This window comes from Oryx dammah, unplaced genomic scaffold (assembly GCF_014754425.2).
Source record: "Oryx dammah isolate SB20612 unplaced genomic scaffold, SCBI_Odam_1.1 HiC_scaffold_3, whole genome shotgun sequence".
Lineage (NCBI taxonomy): Eukaryota > Metazoa > Chordata > Mammalia > Artiodactyla > Bovidae > Oryx > Oryx dammah.
In genome coordinates, this window is record NW_024070187.1 from 100,877,673 (window position 1) to 100,898,087 (window position 20,415).

A 20,415-nucleotide genomic window follows, 5' to 3' on the forward strand; every position below is an offset into this window, starting at 1 on the left:
CTGGAGGAGGAAATGGCAACCCACTCCAGTATTCTTGCCTGGGAGATCCCATGGACAGAGGAGCCTTAACAGTCGGACACAACTTGGAGACAGCAAACTCCCCTTTTACTTGCAGTACCTGGCTGGTGAGTTGAGTGCCCTGGAGGCCTCCTCTCCAGGAACCGGCTCAGCAGAGCACAGCCTCAGCGCTTCCTTTTATGGTCATCATTCTCGCCCTTTGGCTCCACTCCACAGGTGAAGCAGCCTTTGGCAGGTAGTCTGAAGCTTCCTGAGCCAACAGGTTAAGAAAAATCAACAAGTCAATCAAGAGGAGCCTCCTCCTGGTGGAGATGTGGGCACCATGGAGACACTGTTTTTCTGAAAAAAAGGGAGCCTCCAAGACCCAGACCTGAGGCTTGATCTGTGGATAAGCCCCTGGGCAGAGGAGACTCTTTTTTTCCTCCTGAAAAAAAGCATCATGCTTACCTCTCTTTCAGATGGTTTCTTGACCTAGAAACATCTTAGGAACTCCTCACCTTCTGTTTTCCAGTCTTGGATCAAGTCTGCGTTCCCTTACTGCCCCCCGCCCCCGGATGAGACAACTCCCTCTCCAACGGCCCTTTGCCTAATCCTAGATTCACTTTGAGAGGTAGTATAGGCTGGCTCCCATGCCAATGGAGAAAGTTCACAGAGTGCCTGCTCCAGGGATGCCTCTGGGACTGTTCCTGCAGAGGATGAGAGGGTTCCAATACGAAAATACCAACCCCAGGCTCATAGGAGTGCACTCCATCAAAGCAGACACAGTCAGCAGAAGGGAATTTTGCTTAATTGGTGTAATGGCTTTCTGGCTTCCCTGGTAGTTCAGATGGTAAAGAATCTGCCTGCATTGCAGCAGAGCCGGGTTCAATACCTGGGTCGAGAAGATCTCCTGGAGGAGGGAATGGCCACCCACTGCAGTATTCTTACCTGGAGAATCCCATGGACAGAGGAACCTAGCAGGCTACGGTCCATGGGATCACAAAGAGCTGGACACAACTGAGCACCTAACACTTTGTACCAGCCGACAGAATGTTACCGGCTTCTAAGTTGTTGCATGTCAGTATAAAACATATTATTCCAGTAAGTGCCAGCACAGTTGTTAAAGCTAGTGTCATAGTTGATCCTTGGTTCTGGGCTGTTCTCTTGACTCACCAGTTGGCACAAGCCAGAGTTAAACCAGTTTGTGAGGATTGACTCACTAGGAATCATATTTTCATGTGTGGTTTGTAAGGCCTGCCACTTTGATTTCTAGTTGTAACTAGCACGTCCCAAGCAGCATGAAGGTATACAAACAAAAATTAACTCTTCTTCTGCCTCTGGAATTTGCTGTTTTCTTTAGAAAGTAATCTTGTGGGCCATTTATACTTAACTTTATCTTCAGGACTTATCCTTTGTGTTGTTAACTGCCTGGAGATGCCTTCTATTTAAAACAGTATGAGGACTTCCCTTGTAGTGCAGTGGGCTGAGAATCCACCTGCCAGTGCGGGGGACATGGGTTTAATCATCGCTGGTCCAGGAAGATTCGATATTCCTGCTGGGCTAGTAAGCTCGTGCACCGCAGCTGCTGAGCCCAAGCTCCAGGGCCCATGAGCGGAAACTTCTAAAGCCCAAGTGGCTTGGGTCCTGTGCTCTGCAAGATGAGAAGTCCGATCTCTGCAATGAAGAGTGCCCCCCCACCACTTGCCACAACTAAAGAAAGCCTGAGTGGCAATGAAGTCCTGGCACAGCCAAAAAAATAATTTTTTTTTAAAAAAAAACTATGACTGGTACTCTGCTCTTCCACTGTAGGGAATGAGGGTTCAGTCCTCAGCCAGGGAACTAAGATCCTACATGCCATGTACTGTGGCTGGGAAAACAACAAAACAACCCTATAAAAAAAGTGAAGTGAAAGTTGCTCAGTCATGTACAACTCTTTGTGACCCCATGGACTATACGGTCCATGGAATTCTCCAGGCCAGAAGACTGGAGGCGGTAGCCTTTCCCTTCTCCAGGGGATCTTCCCAACGCAGGGATCGAACCCAGGTCTCCCTCACTGCAGGCGGATTCTTTACCAGCTGAGCCACAGTGTATTAGTAATTAACTTCGTGTGCAAGTTAATTATCTGTCAGGGTATTTTAGCACGTTCTGTGATTTTTCCCAAAGATAAATTTCCCACCTCTTGCAGTGTTTGCTGCACCAGCTGTGTGGCCTTTAATCTAAAACTCAAGAGAAATTCACCAGGGTCGTTGGTAGCAGAGCCTCCTGGGCACAGAGGGTGTAGTGATGAGGGTACCCACTAGGAGTAGAGTTCTGCTTTAACCAGTCATTTCCGGTTTATTCTGTTTTTCTCTGCCATCATCGAGTACCTCTAAAGTGTTCCCATTGTGAATTGTTGAATGGAGGGTGAGTTACATGCTGAGCCCCAGCAAGCCCCCCCTGGCCACTGCCAGGGCCCCCCTCTCATCTCTCCTGACCTGTGCCCTAGGCTTGTGCTGCTGCCACACGAGAAACAAACAGCCATGTGAAATTGCTTGCTGTGTTTCAGTTGTGCCCATGGGATGTGCTTACTTGCATTATATGTTCGCTCCTTGCTAGGTCCTTCAAGGTCTGTTTATCCCCCAGTCTTTCATCATGAGCAACTGATTTGTTTTTCTTTTACTTAACCTGTACATTGAATAGTTCTTCATTTGCCTCAGCTCATTGGAAGTTCAAGGTCCATTTTGCACGTCACCTCTAGAAAAGTGTAAAGAACAGTAGCAATATCATGCGACCTAATTTTACATTTTCTAGTAGCCACGTTAAAAAATATTAAAAGGAAAAAAAAGCAGTGAAAGCAATTTAAGTAGTTTAATCCAGTGTATCTAAAATATTGGCACTTCAGCATTTCATCAGTAAAAAAATGATTACATTCTCCATTTTTGCACAAAGTCCCTGACTTCACTTGTAGCTCTGGACTTGCCTGTCTGGCTCTGGGACGGAGTGTGAGACAGTGCAGGATTGTCTCCAGGGGGACCAGCCTTGGCTCAGAGTTTCTTTCTCCATCCATATTTTCCCCTCTTCTGTGCACACACCAAGAGATGAAAACCAAATATCCTTATAAGCCACCTTATCTTTTGAAACAGAGATAAATGTTTTTGGCAGAGTTTGCGAAAGGCTGGATTGAGAGGCACTCCCGAGCACCTGTGTTTGGGGAATGCAGGGGTCGGAGTTGGTAGGGTAGGGTATGTCTCTTGCCTTTTTCCTACTTTTGAGCAAGGCCAGGCTGCTTATTAGCAGAACCTGAGCCCACACATCTTAATTTATTCATTTTTCTTGGAGACATTCAGAGAACAAGGGAGAGACTGTGGTGAAAACCAGGGCCTCCCACAATCAGATCACGTGAAAAATGTTTTTCCCTTTAAGGCTCTAAGAGAGGATTTTGGTTTTTTAGGGACTGGCCTCGATTGGTTAATGGTGTCCCAGATTTCTTTCCTGGTGAGCTGTCGGAGGAATTTAGTTCTGATGCACCTGAGCTGATTGAAGGACTCCCGCTGATCACTTCCTTGTCCTTGTTAGAAGCTAGTGTTTCTTCCCCACAGGCCGTCACGTTTGAGCTTAGGCCTGTGGGAAGGACCCTCTATAAATTGGATGTACATGTTGTCATGGAATAATACAACTGTTTTGCTTCCTGGGAAGAGAAAAACCTGGTTCTTTCCTTTTTGGATATCCTTCTTTTCCTGGGTTTGAGGAGTAGTCCTTCCTGCTGCACAAATCTGTCTCAGGATAAGTCACATCAAATCTATATGGCCTGCCACCCGCCCTCTCCCAGAACACAGTGTCAATGCTTAAAGGTTGCCATGTGTGTTTAGATGTTCCCACAAGTCTCATTGTTCTCATTGCCTTTGCTGTATATTTTTTTCCTCTTATTTTGTCTGTACAGTTGTGTTCGTAACAGTTTAATGTTATACAATAATAGGGTGAAGCAGAAAAAGACCACGATAGCAAGAAAGTCAGGCTGGAGAAGGAAGTCAAGTCACAGTCATCGTCTTCCTCTTCCCACAAGGAATCTTCCAAATCAAAGTGAGTATAGAGGCTAGGAACAGTCTGCAAAGGCGATCACAGCTTCCTGGATCACGTGCCCTGACAAACATTTTCCTTCTGCAGTAGAAGGAGAGAATAGTCAACTCTTTGGGGTTCATTTTGACTATACACTAAATTTGTTTTGTTTTCCTCCACGAGGACCTTAGAGGAGTGAACAGTTGGTTTGGCAGCAAACTTAGATTTATCAAAAGCATGAAGAGCCTTGGCAAGAGTGAGTGAGTCGTGTCACCATGTAAACCAACAGAGATTTGAGAGAGAAAGGGGAGGGGGTCCGATGTGAAGGGGGGCAGAGAGGAGGTACCGGTTGTGCGGAGCTGCTGCAGACAGAGTTGTTCGGGTAAAAGGTTAAGACCACTGGCAGGCTCTGCAAGCTTCGTGACAAGTTACACAACCACATTTATCAACTTCGTTTACTACTCATAGGTAGGACTCGATTTTTCAAAGGTTTAAAAAAAAAAAAAGGCTCTGAAATTTGGCCTTTTCACAAAAATGGATTTCATGCTCTGTGATATCTTAATCTTTCATGTCAACACCTACTTTGTCCTTTTAAGCCAAACAACGAAGCTGTGTGGTTCGTGTTCTGCCTTGACTTAGTTTTGCCTCGTGTTTCATTCCAGAATGTCCAGGCCCTCCTCTGAGCCCTCAAAGAAGGAAATGCTTCCCCCTTCACTCATGTCATCCTCGTCCTCCCAGAAGCCAGCCAAACCTGCACAGAAAAGGCCACGGCAGGAAGACCCCGGTGGCCAGGACCCCCCTAAAAGTGCCAGTAGTACCAAGGGCAGCCACAGAGACCCTTCCGCCTCCAAACACAGAAAAGCAGAGGGGAAGGTCTTTGGAAGCTCCACAGAGCACAAAGTAAGGAGGGACACAGTCGTGTCAAGAAGGGAATATGTTGGTGTATCTTTAAATGCTCAAATAAGTCTTGACTGATGGTATTTCAGAGCTATTTCATCACTTTTAAAAGCCTGAATGAATAATTTGTGCTTAAATCTCCACTTTCCAGAGGGAGAGTAAGAAACAGTTCCTGTTACATGAAAATTTAGTTGGCAGTTTATTCTTAAAATGGTTCAGATGTGAAAATACAGAATAGATGCTTGGGTTAATTTTCTATCCAATGTTTTGCAGTAAAACATGGTTACTCTGGTTAGTTCTTGGCTTGGATGTAAATACTTCCATTATTAGTGATAATGGGAAAAATTTACTTTCTCAAATACAAACTCCTTTCTTCCTGTTAACCTGGAATGGGTGAGAGAGAGAGAGAGAGAATGTGTGTTGCCTAAGAGTAAGTGTTAAATTTTGTTTGTTGATAATCTGTTCTCTTGAATATTCTTGTCTTGTGGCCTTTCTGTGTCCCCGATACAATCAAAATCTACAGTTTCAGTTGAATCTAGCTGAGAAAATGCTTGACTAAGCCAAAGTGTGCAGTGTTTGAATTCTTCTCTTTTGAGCTCCTTTTGGGCTAATTTAGATAAATAGTATTAGGTTAGGTTGGTGCAAAAGTAATTGTGGTTTTGCATTGTTGAAATTTGCCGTTTGGTATTGAAATAAATTCTTAAATGTGATTACGTTATACATTATGTTTTTTCACTTTGTGTTTTTTGTTAATGTCTTATTACTTGCTGTTTATATTTGTTTTAGACTATGGAAATGATGTTAGACAAAAAGCAAATCCAAGTGATTTTCTTATTTGAGTTCAAAATGAGTGGTAAAGTAGTGGAGACAACTTGTAACATCAACAACTCATTTGACCCAAGAACTGCTAATGAAGGTACAATGCAGTGGTGGTTCCAAAAGTTTTGCAAAGGAGACAAGAACCTTGAAGATAAGGAGCACAATGGCCGGCCATCGGAAGTTGACAACGACCAATTGAGAGCAGTCATTGAAGCTGGTCCGCTTACAGCTACATGAGAAGCTGCTGAAGAACTCAGCATCGACTATTCTACAGTCATTTGGCATTTGAAGCAAACTGGAAAGGTGAAAAAGCTTGGTAAGTGGGTGCCTCATGAGTTGATCAGAAATCAAAAAAATCATTGTTTTGAAGTGTCATGCTGTAAAACAAAAGTGAACCACTTCTTGATAAGATTGTGACGTACGACAAAAAGTGGATTGTATGTGACAACTGGTGATGTCAGTGGTCGGACCAAGAAGAAGTTCTAATGCACTTCCCAAAGCCAAACTTGCTCCAGGAAGAAGTCACAGTCACTTGGGTGGTCTCCTGCCCTTCTGGTCCACTGCAGCTTTCTGAATCCCAGTGAAACCATTACTTCTGAGAAGTGTGCTCAGCGAATCGATGAGAGGCACCAACAACTGCGATGCCTGCAGCCGGCATTGGTCCACAGGAAGGGCCCAATTCTCCAACACCCAACCCTACATCACACAACCAACACTTCGCAAGTTGAACGAATTGAGCTACGAAATTTTGCCATAATCACCTGACCTTTTTGCCAGTCGACTACCATTTCTTCAAGCATGTCAACAACTTTTTGCAGGGAAAATGCTTCCACAACCAGCAGAAGTCAGAAAATGCTTTCCAAGAGTTCATCGAATCCCGCAGCATGGATTTCTACACTATGTGAATAAATGAACTTATACTCAGGGGCAAAAATGTGTTGATTGTAGTAGTTCCTGTTTTGATGAATAAAGATGTGTTCGAGCCTAGTTATAATGATTTAAAATTCACGGTCCAAAGCCGCAGTTACGTTTGCACCAACCGAATAGGTTTATGTCAGTCATCTTAAATGTGAGAGGGTGATCAATGTGATGATTTTTTTCAAGGGATCGTCTGGAGATACTGCAAACCGTTTTCCAGTGCCTTCTTTGCCAAATGGTAACTCCAAACCAGGGAAGCCTCACGTGAAGTTTGACAAGTAAGACCTTGGGTGCTGCTCCCTGCATCTTCGCCCACCTCCTGCCCTCCTGCCTCCCCTTCACACCGCCCGGCCCCCCGTCCTTTCTAGTCCTTTCACTCCAGTCCAGAGCCTGTAGCTTCCTGTGACCCACTCCTGGTCTTTTTCTCTCTTTCAGACAACAAGCCGATTTTCACCTGAAGGAAGCCAAAAGGTTGAAGGACAAAGCAGAATTAGTGGTCCGTCTTGGCTCTTTCTCCCTTGGGTGGAATGTTTTCTGATAAACTACTTGCCATCTCATTCTGCCGTATTGCACATCGCTAACCGGGGAGGGGGCTGGTGGGGGAAGGCAGGGCAGCGTGGGGCATAAGAGCATCAGCAGGGTCAGAATCAGTGAGGGGTGAGGGGTCCTAGTGGAGTAACACGACTGTGGCTTCATTGATTCAGTGTGATCGTGGGCAGATAGAGTACCAGCACGTGTTTTATGTCTGCATGGTGAAAGTTGATCTACCTGAAAGTGTTTTATGTAATACACACAACTGCTTCCTTGTCCCACTGAATCCGTTCTTTGGATGTGAAAAACAACTCTTGCTTTTTGAAAGCTGGTCAGTTTTTGTTCACCCCAAAACATTTCAAAAAGTAAGGTAGCCTGTTTGCACTCCAAAATTATTGTAAAACCCCAGAGAGACTAACAGTGAACAGTGGACCAGTGGCATCAGAGGAAATTTTACAGTGAGGCTGACGATGGTTCTGTTGGTAAACAAGCAAGGAACTCTCTTTCCCTGGTGGCTCTTGGACCTTCTGGAAGGTGGCAGCTTTTGTTAGTTACATACGTAATTAAATATGCTTTTAATTCTCCGCTGCAGTATAGTCAGATAAGGCTTGCCCTTTGTCATAGTTAAACATCTAAGACTATGGGGTTTTATTTACTTGGTGTATTCCCTACACCCAAACCCCTGCAGAGAGCATATGTTGAACTTTGTACCACAGCAGCATCAGTTGCTTTGATTCTGCCACGTGCAGATATAACCACAAACTCCAGTGGTCCACGGGGATTGAATGGGATCCATCCGTGGTGGCTGCAGAATCCACACCCACCCCGCTCGCTCGGTGTTCCGCATCCCCCGTCTGTGGACTGGCGTCTGTTCTCAGGCTTGGGAGGGCTGGGCCAAGTCCCTTTTATCAGGTCCCTGTTCATCAGGGTAGGCTCCTTCCCACATTGGCTGCTATGAGAGGGTCACCGGCAAAGTTAGGCGCTATCTGCAAAGTGACTCTGTACCGGGATGGCCTGAGTCAGATTCAGATGCCTCAAGCTGCACCAGACAACACCGTGTCCTCAGCCTCTTCCTTTTACTTCTCCGAGGCTGTTGTGAGAACTGTACGAATCTTTGGGTTTTTGAAATAGAGTAAATATTAGGTACCCTATCTGCCACTCATTGACAGCTTATCTTGACATTGGGCACTTTCAGCACTAGAGTCCCTCATTCAAACAAGATTACTGCTCCAGCAAACTTTTTCGTGTGTCGTATTTCATCTGTACATATGCACTTCTTCTTTCTCCCTTCCTATGGCTATTGCATCCATTTTAATAAACAATATTAACTCATTCTACTCTCAAAATAATGCTGGTTTGGATGGAAACCTGAATGACCAGCCTCTCTGTTGTTTTCCTTTCATCACACAGTGTCTTAAACATGTCCATCTTTCACGGCCAATAGCTTCTTTTACTTATTGTTGGCTAAGGAGATTAGAACTCTGCAACCCACTCCAGTATTCTTGCCTGGAAAATCCTGGGGATGGAAGAGCCTGGAGGGCTACAGTCCGTGGGGTTGTAAAGAGTCTGACACGACTAAGCACATGAGCATAGCCCGTATCACCTTTAACACTGTCCCAGGAGGCCCATAGAGTTATCACAGGAATATTATCACTAGTAACCTTACAGAATTCTCAAAGAAGTGGGACTTGGCAAAGTGCCTTAGTATGGTTATTTTTGTTTCTACCCTGAGGCCAATATAAATTTTGAAAATTCCATGAAAGAGATGGTTTTGGATAAGTAAATTGGAAGAGTTAAATTCCCACCAGTGAAGCAAACCAATAAGGCCCTTTACTATTGATTATTTGGGGCATGCTGATTGGATTTTTATTTTTTCTGTCACTGATTTTCTGAGCCTGGGTTCTCTAGAAGAAATGTCTTAAAATGAAGTTGTTTTTTAAAATGAAAGGTAGCAGCCATCTTCTTTGCCAGACCGTGTTTCTTTGCCAATTTGTCACCATCTCCTTACACTCCACTTGCGTCTATGGTTTTCAGTCTTTCTTTTTGCACGTACCACATTAGAGGCGTTAGCAGAAGCTACAGCCTTGCCCACGTCATGTTGACCAGTTGCTCGTACCTCGTGGGCTGCATATGCGCGTGGAGAGGAAAGTGGAGGCTCTCGCCCCAGTCTCTGTCGAGTTGGCTGAGTTCCACCAAGTGAGAAGAGTGTGAAGTGACAAAATGTGTATTCAGGCTTAAGTGACTGCCAGTATCTGGTTGCATTCATACGTCTGCATTCCCGTTGAGGGACTCTGAAACGTTATCCCTGTTGACCCAGAGGACTGCCTTGTGCCCTTAACCCAGGCTTCCAAAGAGGGGATCTGTTGGGCTGTAAAATACATCAAAAGATTATTGTTTGACATGATACCTGAGATGCTTGTAAACCATAACATTTTTTTTACTTGTTGAGAGATAAAGTTCAGCACATACAAAGAAACCATGACTGCATCATTCTAGATGTATAGAATAACCCTCATATAATGGGTAACGAGGGGACCATGTACTTGGTGCCTTAGCTTGAGTGTGTACTTCAGTAGATTTTGAGAAGTGAATCTTATTACGATTGTCTTCTCTTTCCTACTGAATTTTTGCTGGAAGAAAGTTCTCAGTAGGTCAGCGCGGACGGGCTTTGCTTATCATGGTTGAGTTTGTCTGTCCCTGACTTCTCTCCAGCCGTAGTTCAGCTCAGACGGTGGGGGCCGGTTTCTGTAGAGAATGTGTGTGAGAAGCTGAGTAAAGTCCGTGTTCAGCTTGACAAGGACCGTGTTCTTCGCCCACAGACAGACAAGGTAGGGAAGGCCTTTAAATACCTGGAGGCCGCCTTGTCCTTTATCGAGTGTGGCGTCGCCCTGGAGTCGGAGAGCCCTGCGTCCAAGTCGGCGTACTCCATCTACTCAGAGACCGTGGACCTCATTAAGTGAGTGCCTGCCCGTGTTGTCTTCCCCGTAGCACTTCCTTTCCTCACCTTTACGGCTTTAATCCATGTGAACTTCGGTGTGAGGACAACTTAACAAAGGGGAGTCTTTAAGAAGTCACTGATCCAGGAAGTTGGTTGGTTTTCTGTTTGGTTTTTTTTTTTTTTTTTTTTTTGGTCATAAACTGAAATTGTGTCTCAGATGAAGTGCTAAACCAGACTAACTCGGTCCGGCCAAGTGAACGGTGAAATGCCAGTCCCTTTAGGGAGGGGGTTGGTTTTTTCCAGCTTGACTTTCTTATCAGATGCCCTCATTTCCGCTGCAGCCCTCTCATCTTTATCACCTGCGTTTCAGCAGGGGCCTCGGTAAGAACACAGGTCTGCTTGGTTTCAAGCAGGTGGGTAGGTGAGAGAGCAGGCATGTCCTCGCCTCATCTTCTGGATGGCTTGAATTGTCGCGCTAAAGCCTTGTTTGTCTTCTCTGCTGCTGTCTTGTGGTCACATCTTTAGGAAAAATCAATATGAAACCAAGACAAACATAATAAGGTGTCTTTGTGCCTGGAGTTTTCTGACTGCCTGTTTTGACTTGATGTACATGTATATTTTCCTATAGGTTCATATTGTCATTAAAATCCTTCTCGGATGCCACAACGCCAACACAGGAGAAGATATTTGCTGTTTTATGGTGTGTATTTTTCCCTTGTCTAAAGAGTATTACATTTGGTTTTTCATCTCTTGATGTTACCAAGAGAGTTTGATAACTTGTTTTCTTAAAATGAAAATAATAATGAAAGGTGAATCCGTACCAGAAAGTGGGAGTTTGTGTGTCAAGGGGTTAATCTCACTGGTGATTAATTATCATGAGATGTCATCTACTGCCATTTTACTGATGACTCAGATTCTTTCGTCTTGTGACTTAAATTATATCCTTGTGTATCTGTGTTTGACCATTAGAATGCAGGCAGATTCTTTACCATCTGAGCCCTAAAGGAAGCCCATTCATTGGAAAAGAACCAATTCATTGGAAAAGCCTGACGCTGGGAAAGACTGAGGGCAGGAGGAGAAGGGGGCGACAGAGGATGAGATGGTTGGATGGCATCACCGACTCGATGGACATGAGTTTGAGCAAACTCTGGGAGATAGTGAAGGACAGGGAAGCCTGGCAGGCTGCAGTCCGTGGGGTTGCAAAGAGATGGACACACACAGCTTAGTGACTGAAGCACAACAGATATCGGTGCTATTTCACCTGTGTTTACTTCTGACGCTAGTATAGGGAGATTCTTGATGTTCTTCCTCTTGTTAATTGAGGAAAATCCAGTGGTGGAAAAGGTTTGGTGGCTCGCTCTCTGTAGTGGCGATACTCGTGTCTCCAAGGCAGTGCTTCATTTCCACTTACCTTTTTGTTCACAGCATGCGTTGCCAGTCCATTTTGAACATGGCAATGTTTCGTTGTAAAAAAGATATGGCGATAAAGTATTCCCGCACGCTTAATGAACACTTCTTCAAGACTTCTTCCAAGGTTGCCCAGGCACCTTCTCCATGCATTGCAAGGTAATGACCAGCCTAACTGAAATAACTCCCGGTGTTAAATGCTCTCTTTATGTGCCTCTTGTGTGCTTTCAGCATGTCAAAATACTTCCATGTGTGGTCTTGCTCCTTCAACTGAAATCACCTGCACATCTCTACCTTTTTGAGGAGTCCTTAGAAATCACGATATTTGCTGGTTGGGCAACATAAAGAGATAATTGTAAAAGAATACAAGGTCATATTTCAGACCTTTGAGGATGTTTAGATATGGCCAACGATGCAACAGGCAAAGCCAGCAGAACCAGAGACAAAGTCCTTTATCCTTCTAGACCAGGGGTCCCCAACCTGTGGTATCTAATGCCTGATGATCTGAGGTGGAGCTGATGTAATAGAAATAAAATGCACAATAAACGTAACATGCTTGAATCATCCTGAAACCATCCCGCCCGCACGCACTACCCCCCAAAATCCGTGGAAAAATTGTCTTCCTCAAAACTGGTCCCTGGTGCCGAAAAGGCTGGGGACCACTGTTCTGTACAGCATGCCATCTTGGCATTTCACTAAACGAGAAGTTTGCAGAACCAGTTGCCTGCCACCTTTTCAGGATCTGTAACAGAGACGAAGAAAGAAAAGAATTCAAGCTAAATTCCTTCCCCGACTTGGTGAACTGCTGGTCTATCCCATGAACTGTAGAAAAGCAGAGTCCTTGTGCAGGTGTTTTTGAGATGAAGATATAGAATTTCCTGCCCTTTAGTACTTGTCTAGTTTTTTGTTTTTGTTTTTTTTTTTTTTAAATTTGGTCATCCTCCTTGAAAAGCTCCCAGTTCTGAAGGGTTTTGCTATTTTAAGAGCATCCCCTAGAAGCCTGCCCCATTTCCAACAGGTTCAAAAGAGGAGATTCCTACATGGCTTCTCTTAAAAAACGACAGTCCTGATTGAGAATGAACTTCTTACCTCTGAAAATGACTCCCACCTCTGAAGTAGTCTCAAATAATAGGTTGTCAGTCACTTTGTGTTTTTTTAAGTTTTTATTTTATATTGGCATGTAGCTGATTAACAATAAGTGGTAGTTTCAGGTGGACAGCAGAGGGACTCAGCCATACATACACATGTCCATTCTCCCCCAGACTCCCCTCGCATCCAGGCTGCCGCATCACAGAGAGCGGAGTTCCCTGTGCTGTGCAGCAGGCCCTTGTTGGTCATCCATTTTCAGTGTAGCAGTGTGTACACATCCATCCCAGACTCCCCAGCTATCCCTTCCCGCCCTCCTTCCCCCAGCCGCCATACGTTTGTTCTCTGAGTCTGTGAGTCTCTGTTTTGTCCCTGAGTTTATTTGTATCATTTCTCTTTGGATTCCACATATAAGGGATATCACACGCTATTTCTTGCTCTGTATCAGTCACATAATTTGAGATCACTCCTTCACCAGGCATCTGTGAGCACCTTCCTGTACCAGACCTTGTAGGTGCAGGAAAGCCTCAGTAAACAAAGCAGACAGGAATTGCTGCCCTCGGGTTGCTCCTGCTCTAGTCCTTCCAAGTGTGCATTCTGCCGGGGACACTTAGGATCCCTGAGGACCCACAGAGCCCGAGGGCGGATGTCGCCACGTCACCAGGTCATGGCCGCTAGCCCGTCTCTCCGTTCATATGCCTCAGTCCTTAGGTCTGAGTGATTGCACCTGCTTTCTCATTTGATCTGTGTCAAGGTGCAATCGCAGGTATGGGTGGACGGTCCCTAGGAGAGCAAAGGGCGTGCTGTGAGTCTCTAGGGCCCAGTCTCCTTGGGGACTGTGCCCTGGTCAGCCAGTGTTTACCCAGAGCCCCCGCTGTGCTAAGTGCTAGACACGCAGAGACGAGTCAGACACGGTCCCTGTCTTCACGGTGCTTGTGAGGCAGGAGGAGGAATAGAAGAATAGGAGGAGACGTGATAAATGTGAGAGGCAAGGTCAGGCGACGGGAAGGAAGCTGTGATGTGCCCCAGGGTCTGGGAGAGCGCCAGGTGCAGGGTAGGAGCTCAGGGATGTTTCTTGAATGGATGAAAGAAGGAATATATCAGAGATGAGGCCCATCTTCTCAGGGGAAGTGTTGTCTTGCCAGGAGAAGCCGGAGTAGAGGGTGGGGAGAGAAGAGATTCCAGGCCATGGGCGTAGCAGATGCAGAGGGCCCAGGCATGCACCGGGAATACGGATCAGCCCACCCAGTTCTGTGTCCAGGGAAGGCCACCTTCCCCAGTTCCTTTTTCCGTTTGGAGGGTCCTATGCCACTGTGTTTTCGGAAATAAATTTCCAGCACCCTGAAGGGGAAGGCTCCTCTTTGACTTCATAGAATTGACTGGCATCTTGGCAGGTACACAGAGACCGGGTGACTGGGATTGCAGTTCCAGAAGCAGGAGTTCAGGTGATTAACCAGTCCTCTTTTCTCCCGCTTCCCAGAAGCACAGGCACACCGTCCCCCCTCTCTCCGATACCTTCTCCGGCCAGCTCCATAGGGTCCCAGTCAAGCGCTGGCAGCGTGGGGAGCGGGGCACTGCCGGCCACCGTCAGCACCCCCGTCACCATCCAGAACATGACATCCTCCTACGTCAGCATTACTTCCCACGTCCTTACTGCCTTTGACCTGTGGGAACAGGCTGAGGTCCTCACCAGGAAGAACAAAGGTAAATGGCTCTGTGGTGGTGGTTACCGGGCCATGGGGATTGGGCAGGGAATAACATTGCGTGTTCCCTTCAGTGTTTTGGCCTTTTTGTTGTTTTAAATTATAGGTGATTTACAATGCCGCATTAATTTCTACTGTAGAGCAAAGTGATCCAATTACCCATATATATATATTCTTTATTTTATTCTTTCCCAGTATGGCTTGTCACAGGTTGTTGAATATAGTTACCTGTGCTATAGAGTAGGACCTGGTTGTTTATCCATTCTGTGCTATGTGGCTGCTGCTGCTGCTGCTGCATCGCTTCAGTTGTGTCCAACTCCATGTGACCCCACAGACGGCAGCCCACCAGGCTCCCCCGTCCCTGGGATTCTCCAGGCAAGAACACTGGAGTGGGCTGCCGTTGTCTTCTCCATGCTTGTGCGCATGGTTTGTGTCTGCTAACTGCAAACTCCTACTCCACCCTCCCTCCCCTCACCTTCCCCTTGGCAGCCGTAAGCCTGCTCTCTATGTCTGAGTCTGTCTCTGTCTCATGGGTAAGTTCATCTGGCAGATTTTAGATTCCGTGTGCAAGTTATAGCATGTGCTGTTTGTCTTTCTCGGGCTGCCTTACCTCACTTAGTATGATAATCACCCGTGTTGCTGCAGATGGCATTATTTCCTTCTTTTTTATGGCTGCATAGTAGTCTGTTGTAAATATATAGCACATCTTTTTCCACTCGTCTGTGAGAGGGCATTTAGTTTCTTTCCATATTTTGGCTATTGTGAATAGTGCAGCTGTGAATGTCTAGGTATATATATTTTTTTTTTTTAAGAAAAATATTTATTTTTAATTGATGGATGATTGCTTTACAATGTTGGTTTGATTTCTGTCATGCATCATCCTGAGCTGACCATCTGGGTGCATATATCTTTTTGAGTTAGAGTTTATATGCTCAAGGGGTGTGGAGTTGGCTAGATCATATGGCAGTTCTGTTTTTAGCTTTTTGAGGAACCTCCAGACTGTTTGCCACAGTGACTGCCCCAACACAGTCCCACCATCTGTCAGTGTTTTCAAGAAGAGGAAGTTGTAGCTATTTACTCTTCTCACATTTTCTCCATTCTGTGACAGTTCTTCCTTGAGATGGATTTCTGTGACTTGATCTTAGCAAAATTAAATTAGAAGTGGCTTCTGCACCGTGCCCCTTTGGGAGTTTTGGTATCACTGGCGGTGGTTTAGTAGCTAAATCATGTCCGACCCTTGCAACCCCATGGACTAGGGTCTCTGCCTGGCCGTTCTGTCCATGGGGTTTTCCAGCCAAGAATACTGGAGTGGGTTGCCCTTTTCTTCTCCAGGGGATCTTCCCGACCTGGGAATCGAACCCAGGGGCTCCTGTACTATAGGCAGATTCTTTACCAACTGAGCTACGAGGGAAGCATTTGTTATCATTATTTCCCCCCGAACTGAAGTGCTAGCAAAAGGGCAAAGCAAGTGCAGGAGGAAAGGCGTCAGCTCTCGCTAGGAACAACGCATTTGACATGGGAAGTGGCATCGCCTGAAATACTGAGCTTATTGTTTGTTTTCAGTGTATGTTAAGAAGATGGTTAGCAACAGTATAGGAAAATACGGCTTAGTGAACAGTCTTGAGTCTTGTTTGAGAAGAAGGCCCTTGGAGAAATCCAAGGTTCAGGAGATGATCGATCATCCTATCAGAGGAACTGTTTGGTGGCTGTGACCATTAAGTAAAAGCATATATGTAAATACCAGATGAAAGCCTGGACGTATTCTTGCCTGGCTATACAGAAGCAGTAAGCCAACTGCCATCACCACCATCACCACCACCACCATCATCAGCCATAGCCTCTTGAAACTTCATTCTCTTTCTTAGCAAACTAATGATGCTTTTTTTTTTTTAACATATTGGGTACTTTTGTTAGTTTTCATTCATGCATCCACCACTGATCCCAAAAGTATGATGTCAGCCACTGTGCCAGGCATTATAGAGTCAACGCTGAAACAAACGTAGTTCCTCCCCTTTTAGAACTACTGGAGAGATGTGGAGAATTAGCAAACCATTACAGTAGATTGTGATTTTTAAATTTTTTTTGCTGTGCTAGAAAAGTACAGAGTACTGTGGGGATCAAGTTTCTGGAACCTTGACTTCTTTGACTTTTTATGTTTTTATTTTTGCCTGTGCGAGTGTGTTTACGTGGTTTTGGGTTTGCTTTGTTCGCAGAATTCTTTGCTCAGCTCAGCACAAGTGTGTGCGCGCTGGCCCTCAACAGCAGTTTGATGGATCTGGTGCACTATACAAGACAGGGTTTCCAGCGGCTAAAACAAGTAACCAAAACACCTTAACGGAGGCCCAGGTGGATTCGATGCCTTGGGAACTATTTTGCACATTGGAAGCCTCAAAACAGTCCAGACATTTGTCTCTTTAGAATACCAAACTCAAGAAGAGAAGCACCATGAGATGGCCAGGACCTTTGTTCACTGAAACTCGAGAACTATGGAATCGTTGGTTGGACAGGATGGTTTTGCAGAAGCAGAGAGGAAGGAGGCTGGCCTGAGCGATGATCTTGCCTTTCCTAACTAAAGGATGGAAGTGCAATGTAGCCTGAGTGGGCGTATTCTTGGTCTAGAAACATTTCCATTTTTTTTTTAACCAGCAGGATGCGAATGAAATGAGAAGCAATTTCAACTCTGAAATCAAATTCACATCATCTCAGTAGCCACATTAGTTCCTTCCCAGAAGGAAAAATTTTTTTTTTAAATCAGTGAGTTGTGGTGTAGGGCTTTGTGGGTAATTTGATTTTTTTAAGTTGTGGGGGGAGTATTTGTTTAATAAATTCTAATGGTCATCTATAAAACATGAGTTGTGGAGGACTCCGCTATACCCGCCTTTCTGCCAGTGAACAGTGGCTCTGATAATACCAGGTATTGTCCTAATATACAAAGTTGCCTGGACACTGCCCGTGCAGCCCAGCTCCGAGTTCTCCGCTCCTGTGCTGGAAGGCGGCCCTGCGGGAGCTACAGCGTCTGCCTCTCCGCCCGCATCTCCACCCCCATCACCACCCGCATCTCCGTGTGCTGCGTGCTGCGGAGGGCCTGGTGCCGCCGTTCCTGTCCCCTGCTCCAGTGAAAAGCAGTCACGTTGACTGTATTCTGCATTTTCTACTTTGGGGAAGAAGGGAACCAGCACTTACCCGTGACCAGAGGGTTGAAATGCTTCTTAATTTTTGTGACGTAGAGCTGGATTTTGAGGTGCTGCTCTGTGGCCTAGTTATGTGGAAACTTATGTTGTCTAACCGACTCAGAGTTTTGTCAGCGAACAAAGAAAAAGGAAATCTCCTTCTTAGAAAGGCTATATTTTTCTGCTACGAATTACTTTATATTTATAGCAAAACTAGACTTTGAGAGCCCTTGATTGTTTTTGTCTAGCGGAAATTAACTCCCTGAGAGGCTGTGGAGATTTGGGGTAGTTAATTAGACTTAAAAAATAATAATAATAATAAAGTCACCGCATGCCTTCACTCCAGAGTGCACACTGTCAACTGGATTTGATTAGACTGAAGAGGATCTGTGGCCTTCCTATCAGTTGTTTTTGCCAGATTCTATACATAAGCCAAGTTTATTTTGAATGACCTAAAAGTGGGGGGAAAAAAAAAGAACAAAAATAAACCCCAGAATTCCCACGTATCCATAAGCACAGATTTTTTTTTTTCATTGAAACTTTGAGGGTTATTATTGGAAGCATTATTATGAATGTAGTATTTTTAGAAGCTAATTCTTTTTATCCCTTTTAGAAGTAGAATTTGCGCATGTATTACAATTGAGGAGTGGTTTTTTTTTTTCTTCCTTCATCCCATTCCACTCCCCTGCGTGTTGTTTCCTCCCAAGCGTGTTGGACGTCGTCATGTTTATTTATTAGTGAAGAAAGGCGTGCCATCTTTATTTATAATGAAGAGGTCTAAAGTCCATACGATGAATGTAAGAACTTTCTTGGTCATTTGATAACTATGTAAAAGGGATGTACAGAAGACGGGAGTGATGTTTATTTTTCACAATATAAATTGTTTGTGTGAAGCTGTTCCTTCCATGTCGTTTATTATCCAGCCTGTTCTTCGGTTATGGCCAGCTTAGGTTAGAACAGGAGAATTACAGCGGCAGTAATAACTGATGCGCGATCTTCATGGACCGATGTCATCTGTTGCTGCTCTAAGGCAGAGCCATGGTCCTTTTTGAGCTTGTTTAAAAAGCAGCCTGTTACATGAACAGTAATGGCCTGGAAGGTCGTGTGCGTGCGTCACTGAGTATCCATCTCTTCTGTGTAGGAGACGAGACACCAGAATCAGGCTTCTGTGGTTACTAAATACCTTCTTTCCCCTCTTACTCCCTTGGTCATTTCTGGCCCCTTCACCCCATCACTCCCCAGGACAAGCCACCTGTCAGTATGGAAGGGTGTGTTCCTAAAGACAGGCTCTGATCTATGCAGACCACGCCGAGTGTGTGTGTGTCTCGTCAGGAGCCGAGTGCCCCCGAACTGAAGACATTTCCAAGTCAATTTCCCAGCCATTTCTAGAAGAGGCGATTGCTTTTTCAGCGGCCTTATTCTGTGTGTGTCTTTTCCACCCTGACCTTTATATGAAGATTTTATTTGTCCCTTGCAGAGATCAGTTTGTACTATTTTGATCATGGAGTATTTCTGATTCTTAACTGCAACATGCATTGTATCCAAAAGAATTCTTAATGGCAACTTTTAAAATAGAATATGTAAAAGGGTTGTGGCCGATGAATCCTTAATGTTCATAATGTCTTTTCACTGTTACAGTTGTATATAGAAACCTAAAGGATTTTTAAGTCATATGCACTTTTTCATTGCATGCTTAATTTCCCAAAGGCAAAATTTGTACTGCAGTATATAATTGAAGATTATAAAATCAAGCCTTTGAATATATGAAGTTCTCATAACCACAATAGTACACACTTCACAGTGAGGCAAATGCAGAACATCTTGCGTGAAAATAGAGTGTAAAAATTTTGCCTTTGGCACTACAGTTTCGTGTTTGTATGTGTGTGTATGTATGTATGTCTGTCAATCTTTACTAGGAAATGGAAGAACACTGTTTTACTTATAAAATGTTCAATGTTTCTGTCCTTCCTGGAGATAATTAAAATGTGAATCACTGAATTTAAGGTTTTAGCCAGACTGAGGGCCCTGATAAACAATGAAAGACATTTCCCTGAAATTTACCAAATTACACTGGGTTAAGAATGTGAAAACGTTGGCCGTGTGCCATCTATGGTAGAAGACTGGAGGGTCCACCTGGCATATTACCAGGAGTAGAGCTACAGCAGAAGGATGGCTTATCTGATGCTACGATTTAACCTCAATACTGAATGGAAAAAGCATCTTTTTTTTGTTTTTAAAACAAAAGGACCTTTATTTTACTATCTGTTTTTGACCAAAATGTTTAACTATTTCCCCAAGACAAATTGGACCACATTTATCTTCCTCATTCTGTGTCCTTTAGTTCCCAATCTTGGGATGTTTAGAAGCTTACAAACTACCCCTTTCTGGCTAAAAATAATTGGTACCTCAAATATTAATGTTAGTAGGATCAAGAACTTACTATTTTGTGATCCCTGTTCAATAATTTTTAGAAGCAAAAAAAAAAAACCATTGTGCCCTCCAGAATGAACAGAACTCTTTATCTCTAATATACGAAAGGAAATGTGTGTGTGGACATGCATACAGAGAATAAGAGGCTGGCTGAATTGGATATATTTATTGTGCCTTTGTTGACCGAACCGAATTTTGGAATAATGCTGTATTCATTTTGCCAAGGCTTTAAGAGACATCAGGTGGGATTTGCACCTTTTTCTCTTCTGTTCTCATAAAGTTGGAGGTGTATTTGCGCATCTTTTATGTAAATGAATCAAATCAGGCTCTGATTCCTTACCTCCCACCAGAGTCTACTTTTTGCTCAAGGATTTATTTTCCCAGACACTACACAAAATCTGTGAAAAACATTGTTACTCCATCTATTAAACTCTTTACTGCCGATCAGCAGTATTTAAATGTTGCTGGACTATTTGGCTGCCTT

The 20,415-nt window shown here is 44.5% G+C and overlaps 1 protein-coding gene across 3 annotated transcripts in view; it reads left to right on the forward strand.

Annotated features, from left to right (window-relative positions):
* Positions 1-19,726, forward strand: part of AFF1 (AF4/FMR2 family member 1) — a 139,946-nt gene extending 120,220 nt beyond the window's left edge. For all 3 annotated transcript variants that reach the window (XM_040237290.1, XM_040237287.1, XM_040237289.1), the window contains 9 exons: positions 3,953-4,056; positions 4,695-4,932; positions 6,853-6,944; positions 7,102-7,162; positions 10,017-10,153; positions 10,764-10,835; positions 11,561-11,701; positions 14,109-14,332; positions 16,545-19,726. In XM_040237290.1, the coding sequence (XP_040093224.1) occupies positions 3,953-4,056; positions 4,695-4,932; positions 6,853-6,944; positions 7,102-7,162; positions 10,017-10,153; positions 10,764-10,835; positions 11,561-11,701; positions 14,109-14,332; positions 16,545-16,666 (1,191 nt within the window). In that variant the 3' untranslated portion in view covers positions 16,667-19,726. The remainder of the gene's footprint in view (positions 1-3,952; positions 4,057-4,694; positions 4,933-6,852; positions 6,945-7,101; positions 7,163-10,016; positions 10,154-10,763; positions 10,836-11,560; positions 11,702-14,108; positions 14,333-16,544) is intronic.
* Positions 19,727-20,415: the final 689 nt, after the last annotated feature.